This window comes from Meleagris gallopavo, chromosome 21 (genome assembly GCF_905368555.1).
Source record: "Meleagris gallopavo chromosome 21, MGAL_WU_HG_1.1, whole genome shotgun sequence".
Taxonomy (NCBI): Eukaryota; Metazoa; Chordata; class Aves; order Galliformes; family Phasianidae; genus Meleagris; species Meleagris gallopavo.
The window spans coordinates 8,027,758-8,041,644 of record NC_139424.1 but is presented as its reverse complement, the minus strand read 5'-3'; the positions used below and the strand labels follow the sequence as shown (position 1 = coordinate 8,041,644).

General features: G+C 38.9%; 1 protein-coding gene across 3 annotated transcripts in view; it reads right to left on the bottom strand.

Moving 5' to 3' along the window:
• USP32 (ubiquitin specific peptidase 32) overlaps positions 1-13,887 on the bottom strand; it is a 59,510-nt gene that overhangs the window by 29,896 nt on the left and 15,727 nt on the right. For all 3 annotated transcript variants that reach the window (XM_085240879.1, XM_085240881.1, XM_085240880.1), the window contains exons 2-5: positions 13,666-13,793; positions 9,723-9,828; positions 9,337-9,455; positions 6,314-6,473 (exon numbers count right to left, since the gene is read on the bottom strand). In XM_085240879.1, coding sequence (XP_085097005.1) covers positions 6,314-6,473; positions 9,337-9,455; positions 9,723-9,828; positions 13,666-13,793 — 513 coding nt within the window. The remainder of the gene's footprint in view (positions 1-6,313; positions 6,474-9,336; positions 9,456-9,722; positions 9,829-13,665; positions 13,794-13,887) is intronic.

Sequence of the window (13,887 nt, the reverse complement as noted above, 5' to 3'; positions counted from 1 at the left end):
GGAATACATATGGAAACACTAATCTACACATATAAAGGAATATGATTCCACTAGAATTCAAGGAGTAACAGGACAGTTACTTCTTTGAAAATCGCATATCGAAACATCACAGATGCTTAAGACAGTGCCACAGATGCAGGCAGTTCCATGGGCCTAAATGCAACAGCCAAGAGGCAGGCAGCTGGTGTGTGCCATGAAACGGCAGTGCTGTGATGGCTCAGTGACACTCCTGTCTCACTCTGGGCAGTACAGGTGAGAAAGAGTCTGCCAGATAAAATACACTTTCCCTCAATCTCACTGCCTCCACAGGGATCAGTATGCTACCACACTGAAAGAGCCTGCATGGAGTCATATAAGAGCTGCAGTATCAGCATTCTGCAGCAGTGCAAAAAGGCATATTTGTGGAGTTGCAAGAACAGAAATAACCAAAAATTAAAATAACCAATGAAAAGTGAAAGCAACTTTATGAGATAGAAAAATACAAGAAGATTCTCTGAACTGCTAGGCACCAAACAAGGGCAGAACCTGAAGGGGCAGGACAGCCAGGAGGGACTACTGGGGGGAACAGTGATAGGATACAGGAAAGAGCTTTAAACCAAAGAGCCAAACATTTTAGAAAGTGAGACTGACAGGGGACAAAGAAGCATTCTTTGTGCTGAATAGACCTACATGACTCAGACTGAGACTAGAAGTAAAAATGTAACAATATTTTTATCTCAGGGTAACAAGGAATTGTAGGCCTACCTCACTTGCATAAAATAGAGACTTACTGGATTATAGCACATGTAAATATTTAAGCCTGAAGAGCAGAAGCCAGCTGTCAGGTAATTTCTTCAGTGGTTTTTTTTGCACATAATGTCACAAATTAATCCCAGCATACGTAATGCACCATACATTCCTCATTACACCTAATGAGGAGTCCTGTGCACTTAGGATACATACATACAATCATGTTTGATACTGAAGTTTAAATGAAGCGTGGTAAGAATTACTTACCATCCTAATGTTTATGTACTTATACTGATGCGTATGAAAAAATGCCATCTTCCTTGCAATTGGCTTTGCATTAAGTATTTTAACTTCTCAAAGCATAAATTTCTGTTTCTAATGCCTGTACAAACCAAATCAGGAGGTGAAAGTAGACTTTCATTTAGTGGGTCAAAATGTAAACGTTACTTACATTATTTAATCTTCTAAATATAATATATTCCAAAACATAAGAACAGAATAGCTTTTTAGGCAAATACTCATTTTTGTCAATTAAAGATACGTAATTATTCAAGGTAACACACGTTAGGCACCTGTGAAATTTAAGCATAAGCAACCATGGGATGGTGATATTTCATTTCCCTCTTGCCATTTCTCTATTAAAACATGGAAAACTTCCAGATCTGTAGGATCAAGAATGGGGCTTTCTAGTTCAGCTCTGAGACTCAGTGTCAGACAAGCACGACCAGAGGGATGAGACAAGGGCCAGCACAGGTCTAACTGGAGCCTCATACAGCAAAGGAAGAAGAGGTAAACTAATGCTTTTCAGGAAGAACTGCACACCTACTGAAAACAAGCCAATTTAAAACCAGCCACTGCATGGTGACTGATAGGCTGCAACGTCAGCAATAAATACTAAAAAGAAAAGAAAGAAAGCACTCTTCATTTTAATTCCATTTCCATGAAACGTACTCCCTAAATATTACACAGGTAGCAATGCCATGAATAATATTCTTAGGAAAAAAATTTAAGGTTTCATTACAGTTTTGTTGTTGTTGTTGTTTGGTTTTTAAACAGCATCAGAATGAAAGACCCATCTGAATATATTTTATGAATGATTTAATTTTTACCTACCTACTGGCACAATCCTGTCTGGCTCACAGCAGCAGAAGCATACCATATTCTCAACATTTTACCTGAAACTCGGCTCGCTTCTCCGCTCACCATGACAGCCTGCAGGCAAAGCCCAGCCCCCAGGCACAGCGCTGCTCATCGCCACCCACCCGGGCCAGACCCAAGGCAGAACGGTGAACACGGCAGCACTCCTGTGAACGTGGCTGCTCACCACTTTCAAATTAACGTATGGAAGATCCTGGGACCTGGGGCACAGAGAGCTGCTTTGCAGGACATAAAATAACCTGGGAACTAAGAGGATAACAAAGTGCAAGATGCAGCTTAAGTGACACTGAGGCTTTTTCTTATTGGCCTGCTCTGCTGGAATACCTTTTTCCCCTGTCCTCTCCCCCTCCCTTTGCTTCTTTAATTAATTTTTTTTTTATTAAAGGACACACAAAGAAGGGAACACTACAACTTCAGCCAAGACATTACAGTGCATCAGAGCCTACCAACCAGACACTCACCTAGCAGAACACAGCGTGTATCACTGCCTTAAGGATTTGAACACGCACTGCAGAGGCATAAAGCGTGACACCTCGCCTCGAAGCACACAGTCACACACTCAAAAAAAAAAAAACAAAACAGGAGAGAACAGAATGTATCCTAAAAACACCTTTAATAAAACCTGAATTTTCATAACCATCTTACACAGGGGCCTTCTGTGCATCATTAAGAGATGGTGTTTCAAGGGTGGGTACCACAACTGAAGAAGTAGAAAAGCACATCCCAGCAGCCCATGTGAAGCAGTTGCCCACTGTGCTGCACAGACCTGTGTTGCATCATGAACTTCTCCGACAGAAGAGGTTACTTCCACAGCACTCAGTTTCAACTTAAGTTTCAAAAACTCACTCCTGCTTTGCAATCATGCCATCCAGCTATCCAGGACTTCTCTCATTGTATTAAATCAGCAATAACTATGTTCTAGAATATAGTCATTACACTGATTAAACACTGTCACGCTGAATCTCTGAGAGCTGTCAGAAAAGCAAAGAGTTTTGATCAATTTTCCTGACAGCAGAAGATGGTTCCCTCAGAAGAGTATTAGGATGTCAGTAAAAGTGAGTGACACAAGAACAGGATGACAGAGAAGGACAAATTACATAGCCTATCACTGTGCTACCTCTGTAAGTGGGACTATTCTCCTCATAGAAAAGGACAGAAAACCTGAATACACAGGACCAGCACAGGGCAGTGGGATACACCAAACTGACACAGCTGCAAAAAGGCAACACCACCTACGCTGCATCAGAAGAATTATGCCCTCCCAGTCCATAATACCTCACCTTTCCAGATGCCCCTGTTCCTCTGCATCCAGCTGCTAAAATGAGCAACAGAGAGCTCCACTGTGTATTTAGGATGGGCACTTGCCAGGGCACCAGAACAACAGCTGGTTCAAAGTTAGCAGCAGTTCCTGACAGGACTGTCTCTGATTTACAAGTACCACTACAATGCTATTCAATATGATGATCAACTAAACAAAACCAAGAAGTATGCAATCACACCAAAAAACTGAGACAATCCAAAAGGTTTGCCTGTTTTTGTCACTGTTTGCACAGAAGGGAGACTCATAGCCACTACACCATTTGTGGAGAACAATGGTCCAAGAAAACTTTAAGTTATTTTGGTAACTTTTAAACAAAATGACTCATATTTTTGATTTAAGCGAAATGGAACAAAATTTGATTAAAAGCAGCAAGTGTGTGTAACTTCCTGTATCTTTGAAGTTTAATTTCCAATTATGTGTTGAGAAAAATAATTGAAGTCATCTGCATTCCAAAACAAATGTTATTTACAACTGAAAAATTAGAATTCCTTTGTTTCCCTGGGAGCCTGGCTCATTAAACAAATGTAAATGGAGTCACTGGTGCCTTGCAGTACAATGCTCACTGTCGATTTCTAAATCAATGTTAATGTTCCCTATTTTATTGTTCTGATTTTTCACATCCCATCAGTTTTTAACAGAACACGCAGAGCTGGGGCCCGAGCACAGCCCCAGCAGTGGGGATACACTGACACCACACCAGAGAGTTTCATTAATGAGTTTTCAGCTGAGAGCAGAAATTCCCAACTTGCACTCTCTCATACGTTCTGCTAACAGCATCTGTCTGAGTTTAGTCAACATTCTTTCTGTTCCTTTTTCTCCCAAAGGACAACTATTATCCCCATCACAAGAATTACAAACAAACCTGACTTCAGACAAAAGGAACTCCTATGCTCTATCCGTTCAGCTAAGTTAAGATTACTTTCTTGTTCAGACTGACTTAACTACACTATAGATACTGAACTTTAAAAAAAAAAAAAGCAAGGCCCCAGGTGTCCGTATCTCATTCAGTGCAATTACTTTTAAGTGCACAAGCACTCAGATTATCCTTACTTTTGCATCTGTTGTGAGATTCCTATACTGCCTCAAGTCTCAAGGGAAACCATTGGACACAATGAAAAGCATTTGTTCAGGCTTTGGGAGGGCTGGGCAGTTCACCAGTTTGTCTCCTTACTATCTCCAACTGCAGTCAGTTTCCCACATCTGTCTTCCGAATGATACCAAGCTGCAGCCACCTTAACACAGCACAAACACACCGGTTTTTCTGTTAACAACATTTGTTGTAAGATAACAGAACTACAAGAAATTTAATTTTATCTAGCAGTCCAAACACATCCTGTAACGTGAGCTTTCCAGTCGAGGTCAAGTATACTGAACCTGCAGACACCTCACAGTTTGAAACGTTTTACTGATTCAGTGCTAAGTGTAAGCTGTGCTATTCACCTGAACAGAATGAAAACCTTGATCCTAGATTCACTGTATACCTGAAGATTCAACAATTGTTTCAAACACTGACAAATATTTATTTTTATTTCAGCTTTTTAATCCTGACAAAGGAAAACCTAATTTCTTGTTCACTTCCATCTTCATTATGAGCACCCAAGAGCTTCTCCAAGTAAGCTGTTGGTGAAGAAACACAGTACTGCCGGCTGCTTCAATACACTGAATTTCTCAGTAGCCTGATCTCATATGCAGCAACACTTTGTTGCTTTGTTTTCCCCTGAATGCAAGGGTTTGGGTCTTTTTTTCCCCACTAGAATATACAGTTAGTGTTGGAACACCCAGTAGAGACATGAAATTCTGTATTTTTCACAAGGCTTTAAAGATGAAGTCGCTTCTCCAACAGATCACGAAGCCACACAAACCAGAACGCATAAAGGAGCAGCCATGCCTGCACATCTCCCAGATAAAAAAAACGCTAAGCACCCACAGAACCTACACAATTCAGAAAGGGTTTTTTTGTTATTATTCCCTTTTGTCCTATAGGGCTTTGGAGTGGTTTCCTGAAGCCTCCATGTCTACTGCAATCTCTCTTGCAAATAAGTTACCTACCTATAAATTCTGGTTTTATTATGTACTTTCATTTTAGATGGTCAAAACACAATTGTAATGCTCACACTTAAAAGCAAAAGATAAAACTAAATGTAATTTTATACAAATAATTCAACTACTAAAGAGATAAAATGCCAGGCTCCACCTGAAGAAATCTGATTGCTTGCTCCACCTGAAGCACATGGAGATTGTTCAAACCACTGATATCTCAATAGCAAACACCTTTTTCCTAAGGGATATCAAGTCCCCAATACTACTGTGCTGTGTGCTTACGTTATGCATGCACATCACATCTGACCTGCCAGCCTTTTGTTTTTACATTTCATCTACAAAAACAGCTGCTCCTCCTTTTACATCAAGATGTAGACATAAGGAAGCATTTGCTCTCTGGAGATCATTCCTACCTGCAGATCCTGAGGAGGCTACTCTTTACTTAATTTAGTTCCCTGACTACATCATACATCAGGAATATTTCTTAATTTACTGTAGAAAACAGATTAGGAGGTAATTATTTATTTTTGAAGCAGACATTATCATCAAAACTGTCTCAACAGTTTCATGACACCATATCTGGAAGAGCAAATACCACATCTGTATTAATGTCAAGTCTCTTTAGACTGATATATTTAGGAATCAATACTTAGATTGGATGGGGCCCTGGGCAGCCTGGTCTGGTATTAAATGTGGAGGTTGATGGCACTGCATGTGGCGGGGGGGTTGGAGATTCATGATCCTTGAGGTCCCTTCCAACCCTGGCCATTCTGTGAAGAAATTAGTTTTTTTTTTAATCAACCTTGTAATCACCACCTTCCATAGGAAATGCTGTTATTAAATGCTGTTCTCCCTTAGAAATAATGACCCAAGGTATCCTTTTCCATAACAACGTTTTATGTATCACAGCACAAAAACCAAAGAACAAGTTGGCACAGACAAGCTCTGTATGCTGAACAGAACTAATTAGAGTAGTAAGATTTAATGAACAACTGCAGCAAGACCACAGTTTTTGATCTCTGAAATAGTTTTAAGAAGCGTGCAAAATAACCATCTTTTACTTACAGTGTGTGACTCCAGCCAGGGTTTGATAGAAGGTAGGAGTGTCACTATCATCAGTGAGTGTCACATACACACCTCCAGACAGCAGCCAACGGGAAAACGTGAAAGCATCTTTGTTGTGCAACAGCCAAATCCTGAACTTCTCATAGTTTACCTTTTCACCCTATTAGAAAATAAGAAAACACCACTGTTTTTCTCTCCTTTCTCATTAATTGGTTCACCTGGTCTAGTATTAAATGGGGAGGTTGGTGGCCCTGCATGTGGCAGGGGGGTTGGAGATTCACGAAACCTTGAGGTCCCTTCCAACCCGGGCCATTCTGTGATTAAACAGAAACCATCTAGCTGTAAGAACAATAACTTCCTATAAAAATAAGCAATAAGATTATTTTTTGGAGCCATGCCTGCTTTTCCATTTCATTCTGAAATACAGCACAGAGAAGGAAATGAGACTCCTCAGCTCTCCCTGCATTTCAGCCTCCTACTCAGCGTGGCCTTAGGAAAGTCATTTACTCTGCACCTCAGTTTATAGGAATTAGACAAAAAAAAAAAAATGTTTCTACAACTCACAGAAGCAGCAGTTATTTTTACGAATTTGAGCTTATTATGACAGATAAAAGCTCTTTTGTGCTGAATAGCTGATGCTAAAAAAAAAAATCATAAACACTCTTTTATATTTATGTAAGTATGCAAACACCTAACACAGAAAGTTTAGATTTGTGAATAACTAACAGCATGAAGAATCACTGCAGAAGCATTCAAAATTTATGCTTCTGTTGTCCAAAAACTACTTCATAGCATGCATGCAAATGTGACATTCACAGCATCTCCTAACTCAAGTTTCTCTTGCTGGACATCTTACAGAATTGGCTGTTCAGGAGTGCATGAAAGCCATGGATCCACACAACTTAAATGCACAGGAGGTTGTTTAAAACGTTTAGCTGACGGTGTTCAAGATGTGGCCGTGAAATCACAGCTTAGTTTTGTAGGCAACGTAGAAATACTGAAAATAAAATCAAGCTTACTATCAGCATACAAACACATTATCTAGAGGTCCTAATGACTATGGGAAATAAACAAGAGTCTGTAAACTAAAAAGCATGTGAAGCCATTGACTGGTTAAACTTCCCTAATATCACAGACCATTAAACTTCACTGAATTACATTTCTGGGGAACACAACAACTTGCATTTGGCCATGGACTAACGGCAACTGCCAACCGCAGAAAATGGTTAATCACCATTGCTGCTACATCATTTGCTTTGTATTCTAGTTGTAATGGATTATTTCAGATTCCAGACACTGATCTTCTCTGCCTCTTCTTTCTACGTTAGTGTTACGCTTTCCTCCTATAAATACATGCAGACCAAATTGCCTTCTCTATCTCCTTTGAATCATTATCCAGAAGTTTGGATCAGACACATCATCATTTTCTCAGTACCTTTTCCACTCTGCTTTCCTGCTACTTTTTCCCTACAGCTTTCTGCAAATGGAAGAGGAGCTAGGTTATGTTTCATAACGCTCTCGCATCATTCTAATTGATTGGAGCAACAAGAAGGACAAAGGACAGGAAAGTTTTGGCAGAAAAACCACTTGAACCACTTAAGTTTTACAGATGAGCCGTGGTGGAACTCAAGCAACCAGAGCAACACAGATATCACTGCATTTGTTTCCTTTATTTTAGAAACAGGAATGAGGAAGAGAGATAAATTTCAGAGTTCCTCCTTCTAGATGAGCACATACAATAACTCTGAAGGAAAGAATAAGAGCACCTATAAACATCACCCTGGAAAATATAAACTCATCTGCCATACGGCAGGAAGGAAGGCCCACAACAGGAACATTAAACTTTCTCATTCCCCAGCAAAGACCTAGTATGATTAACAGGTCAGTAAATCCTGCTGAGTGGGTCATTACACTATTTTTCTTTTAAAAGATAATCAATATGGAGCATTTTCTTGAACAGGAAAATGGTATCAAAGCAGATTGATATTTCTCTGCCTGCAAGATATTAATAAAGTATTTCTAGATTTCTTGGACAGTAAGCAATTAACTTTTAGGGTATAATTCATCATACCATATTGATGGGAAATTAAATATAGGAAACATTGAAATGGGTCAGCTCCAAAAACTGGACTGCAGCATACATATGATTGATGATTCCAGTCAAGAACGAAGAATGTAATCACTGCCCACAAAGCCAACATGATACCATGCCAGATTAAACAAGTTTGCCCAGCCAGTGCTGGTCACAAGCTTCACAGCACACCAAAGTTACCATAAATACAGTGCACCATACAACGTAAGGTAATAAAGTAATCTGAAATCCACAATTTAAGCTCCTCATCTAGCTTTTCAGTAGAATGTAGAACGACAACTAGATTTTACTGGTTTGTAGTCCTCCAATACCAAAAGAAACAAACAAATCAAACAAACCTGGCATTCTTTGGGGTGACTAGTGAGAAAGAAGTAGCTGTGAATATCCACAAGTCAACATAAGTAGCCTGTTTAAGATAGTGACTTCAGAAAGCTTCATGAAAACTACATTTCTCAAAGAACCTAATACACAAATAAATGCTGTAGCTCCTGATAGGCACAGTGAGACACAAGGACTATTCTAAAGCTGTTATTTTTAAAGCAACAACTTCTAGTAGGCTTTTTTTTTTTTTTTTTAAATCAAAGGAGCAGATTTTCTTTCTCCTCACAGATCTGTGTTCTAGCTTTCTTTCCCAACTGCAACAGAATGACAAATTGATAAATAAAATTATACTAGTGATATTCATACTTAAATTCACTTGATACCACGATTATTCTTGGGAAACAGTATCTTTCAAAGCAGCATAGTAAGCAAAGCAGGATGGTGAACTCTTGCGTGTACACACCAAGTTGCAACTTACATCAGTAAGTGTGTATTACAAGATAAAGAACTTAATTTCTCTAAACAAGGTACTAGCATGTATATGGCAGAAAAACTGCACAATGCAATAGTCAATTTTTTCATGCAATGAGATAAAACTTGTATTAAATACCTCAGAGAAACATTTCTTGAGAGACTCTGGGACTTTCCCATCAACAACATGCAGCATCTTTTCCATCTCATCACGAACCACATAACTCCCAGATTCATTAGAAAAGAGACTGAAAATGTCTGAGGAAGAAGAGAAGTGTTTAAGCAACTACTGCAGCTATACTTTTCAAATACCAGGTTTAGAACTGGCTAAGAGCTCCAAAAGCAATGCAACAACTAAAGCACTGAAAACTTGCATTGATTCAATTCCAATACAACTCAATAAGGTTTAGATTGAGAAATATTTCCTTTTTCTTTTATCATTGCCCATTAATACAAAGTAAAAAAGCATATTCTATACACACTATCCTGTTGTTTTTTTGTTTGTTTTTAAGTTACATTACTTACATTTTGTTTTCTCCTCCTCTTTGCCTCTAGTGAGTAGAACTAATCCAACTATCAAGTTATTGAAGTGCAGCCCTTTGGATATTCCTCCAAATGAACAGTAGATAACCTAGGAGAATAAAGCAAAAGTTAAACCACAAAGATAAGAGAGAATGGAAAGCAAGAAGTTATAGCAGGGCTCTACTTTGCATGTTTTTTTTTCCAGTTAATCACCTCACAGCCAGCTAAACACTTTTAATATTAATTCTGAAACACCTTTGTCGATATTCCAGTTATAAAGTTGTCTTTTGAGGGACTTTCAATTAGTGAAAGACACATTTTTCCTGAACAGAAGTGTTTTTTAAAAAGCTGCAATCCTGCAAAGAAGGATTCATTCACCTATGCTATTTCTCTACTCTTCTTTATCAAGGTAATGAAGGTGGTAGCTCTGAGGTTATCATACCCCGATCTGGAAGAGAGTCCAAGAGGTTGTTGGAGCAACAAGAGCTTCGTTACCCAATCAGTGGAGATGTGCTTTCAGTAAACCATTAAAAATCTGATTCGTAAAGATGTGACAGGGAAAAAACAACCAGGCTTTTAACTGTTTGTGCACTGCCCCTGTTGCTACAATGCCCACTCCAAGTTAGTACACTATTCTGCTAACAGTGGGATTTACACCTGTTGTTGTACTGCTTTTCTAACTTGCACTCCTCCTTTAAATCCCAAAATACATTCCCACAGCACCAGTACCTCATTAATATCACAAGAGAGATACCTACTTCAGCCATAAGAAAATAATGCAGTCAGAACTTATACATTATTCTTAGATAGAAGAATTATTTCAGCACTTCTGTTTTTTTTTAGTATGATTTTCTTATAAGTATTACACAGGGCATCTAACCATAAAGAGAAAGCATTAAGTGCAGCCAAAGGGAACTATTACTGTGAAAGGGCAGAACAAAGTGATTTGTCACTGATCACAGCTTGGATAGCAGATTTATGTGCTGACCTTTAGTTTAAAGAAGTTATATTTAGGGAGAAAAAAAAAAAAAAAAGAGAGAGAGAGAGAGAGAGGGCAAAATAAAGAAATTGAGCTCGACTTTTATAAACAAAAGTATTATGTACATGTTAAATAGTGTCCGTTTTGCATTACAGTGCAAATGAACACTGTTACAAACAGGACATGCATGTGAAGTTATGTACCTTTTCCCATTCTTCTCCCATAAAAGCACATTCTTTGTATGACAACTTAGCCAAATAGCAATAGCAGAGTTCAGAGGTCAGTGGGGCTTCCATGTTATTGTAAACAGAGCCACTACTCTGTGAATCACCAACAGAGCAGAGAGAATCATCTGAAAATCACTGAACAAAACCCACAGGTTGAGGACCTCTCACAAACAGAACTGAGATGATAAAGCTACTGGATGCACCCACTGACTGCATCACTATAAATACTACATCTATTGCACAAAAAAATACAGGAATCATCTTAAGTCATAAATAAATTACCAACTGCATTTAAATATGATTAGAATTTTTGTGTGCATGTGTGTTTTAAGTACTTTCCCTCTTCTGTCTCTCAACACCGCAGCTTTATCACTGGTTTAACCCAGCACCTTTGCCTGCCCAACAAGTCCCACACCCCACTTTCTCTATCTATTCCAAAGCAAGCATTCATGTAGCAGGACTATGAATGAAATTAGGGAACAAATTTGGATTTGAAATAACCATTTTTGTTATCAGGTTTCACTAATCCACTTCACTCAAAGCAGTTGACCTCTAGGCAAGAATAAGCAGCTAGAATTAAGCTGACCATGAAACTGCTATGAAATAACTACACAAATCACATTTCAAATACCATGAGAGAACATCTATACCCTACCATAACTGTGCAGGACATTCTGTGTCAGAGTGCAATCTATTATCAGTCGTGTCTTTCAAAGGAGCCCTACAGCCCACTGCAACCAAGTGTATTAAGGAGAAAAATCAATTCTTAACAGACTGAAATCCCTTTGCAAAACGTGAGCGTCATGTCTCCCAAAACAAGACCAATGTTACTATCTCATTCACTCAGGTCTACATGCCAGGAAACATTTTATCCAAGACATGACAGGTGCCAACATTTTTTACACTCACTGTAAGCCACTATATCAGTTAAGTCTCTCACCAAGACTTATCTTCTTTACACCAGCAAAGTAAAATCTAACGAATTTTGATACAAGTTTTTCTTTACTCTGGAAAAAGACTTCAGAAAAAGTAAAATCTTCCTGCATTGTTCAGAAGACGACTTTTGAGATTATCAGCTGATTGCTGTTTGTCATTAATATAAGAAAATTCAACTCTCTTAGAAGTTTAATCACTTACATTAAATTTCATGAGAAAGTACTTAAGAATCACCATAGCGGTAATGTGACCCTTTCTGAGCAATAACAGAAACATACTAACTGCCATAAATACATGCAAAAAGACTGCACTGAGGCTTCAAACCTGTAGCTGAAAATTCCCTCAAACACACAGTATGTTTAACGACTTCCATATCTGAAGAGGCTGGCTTATGTCTCCTTTCAGTTCTCAAAAAAATGAACTGAAGTTCAAAGATGAGTGTCAGAAACATCTATTCACAACAGTAAATTAGATGTGTTTCCTTGAGTACTTCAACCTGGAAGAGCTGGAATTCTTCAAGAAGTCCACAGCTTAAATGGAGCAAGAAAGTTGCAGGACCCAAAATCCTTCCCCTCTAGTGACAGCAGTGACTGCTGCAGCCAGAGTCCTCAATCTCACAGCACAAGCAAAGAGTGGAAGAAAACAGTTAAATACCAGATCCACATGAATGAGTTGCTAGCTCATACCATCTCAGGTGTGGTTTCCATGTCAAAAATTCAGCCAGAACTGGGAGTAACCAAACAAAACCAGCCATGGGCTTGCCAAGGCTGCTGGGTAGGTCTGGCTAAGCCACATAGCACCGTACCAGCAAACAGAAGCAAAGGAAACACCTAACACAGACCAGCTACTATTAACTACTTAACTCCCATTCATACAAGGTACGGAAGAACCTACCACTGCTGTCTTTGCAGCAATAAGAAGCAGACTAGCAGTTGCAGTGGGTGTTCCAGCCCACCTCCACAGAAACACTGGGCAACAAGGTAGTAGGAAGTTCCAAAATCTCATTCACTTCCATACCAAAGTTATTACCTGACATAATTCAGGTTATTACCAAACAGATTCCCTGAAAACACCTATGTCCAAACAGTTCTGCATGATACCTTTGGGAGATGCTCTCCTTGTCCACCTATCATGCTGTCACTTCCATTGCTATGCACTCAAGACTACCGAAAGATGTCTGAAGGCATGTTTAAATGAGGTTCACAGTATAGAAGGATCTCATTCTATCAGAGACGTAACATATAACTTGCAATTTCATTCTGCTGAGATACACAGTGCTACCCAAACACATTAAACTCCCATAGGATGCTCAGATCATCATCTGCTATTACCAAAGTTTAATGCACTTGCAAATGCTTGAGGGGATAAATTATTAGAACTAAATTTGTGCTCTATTTGGACCCAGTGTTATGGCAGAGATTTGAATTCCACCCTTTCTACTTCTAATCATTCCGATTTCAAAAGATGCCTCCAAGGCTACACTGCATATGTAAGTAATTTACCTTTATATTACATTGGAGCTATTACTTTAAAAGAAAACGCACAGCTCTGCTGAATACCATAGTTTAAGTCTTAATATAGCTACTTTAGAGCCAGGAAAAACAAACAAACAAGAAATCCACTCAGAGCATAAAAAGGGCCATAATTCCTACATTATCATCAGATACAGAACACACACTGGTACTGCATGAAAAATGGAAAGAAATTAAATTTGGTTGCATATTTCTATAGGCATATTTGTGTACGCACATCTATGGGTATACATTATCAACCACACACCTCCCCAGAGAAGTTTGCAGATTACCTCAGCAACTTTTGGAGGGACTCCATCACCAAGAACTTCCCTGATGAAGCACTGTTGGGTCATATAATACGAGAGTCCACAAGTTCTCTTAAAAGCATCTTTCAGTCGCTTTAGCTCTATGTCTGTAACTGTATTGAGTCAGAGGAGAAAAAAAGATTTGGTCAGCAATATCATGGAAATGTAACAGCTTAAGGACTACCAAGAACCTATACACATTATGTT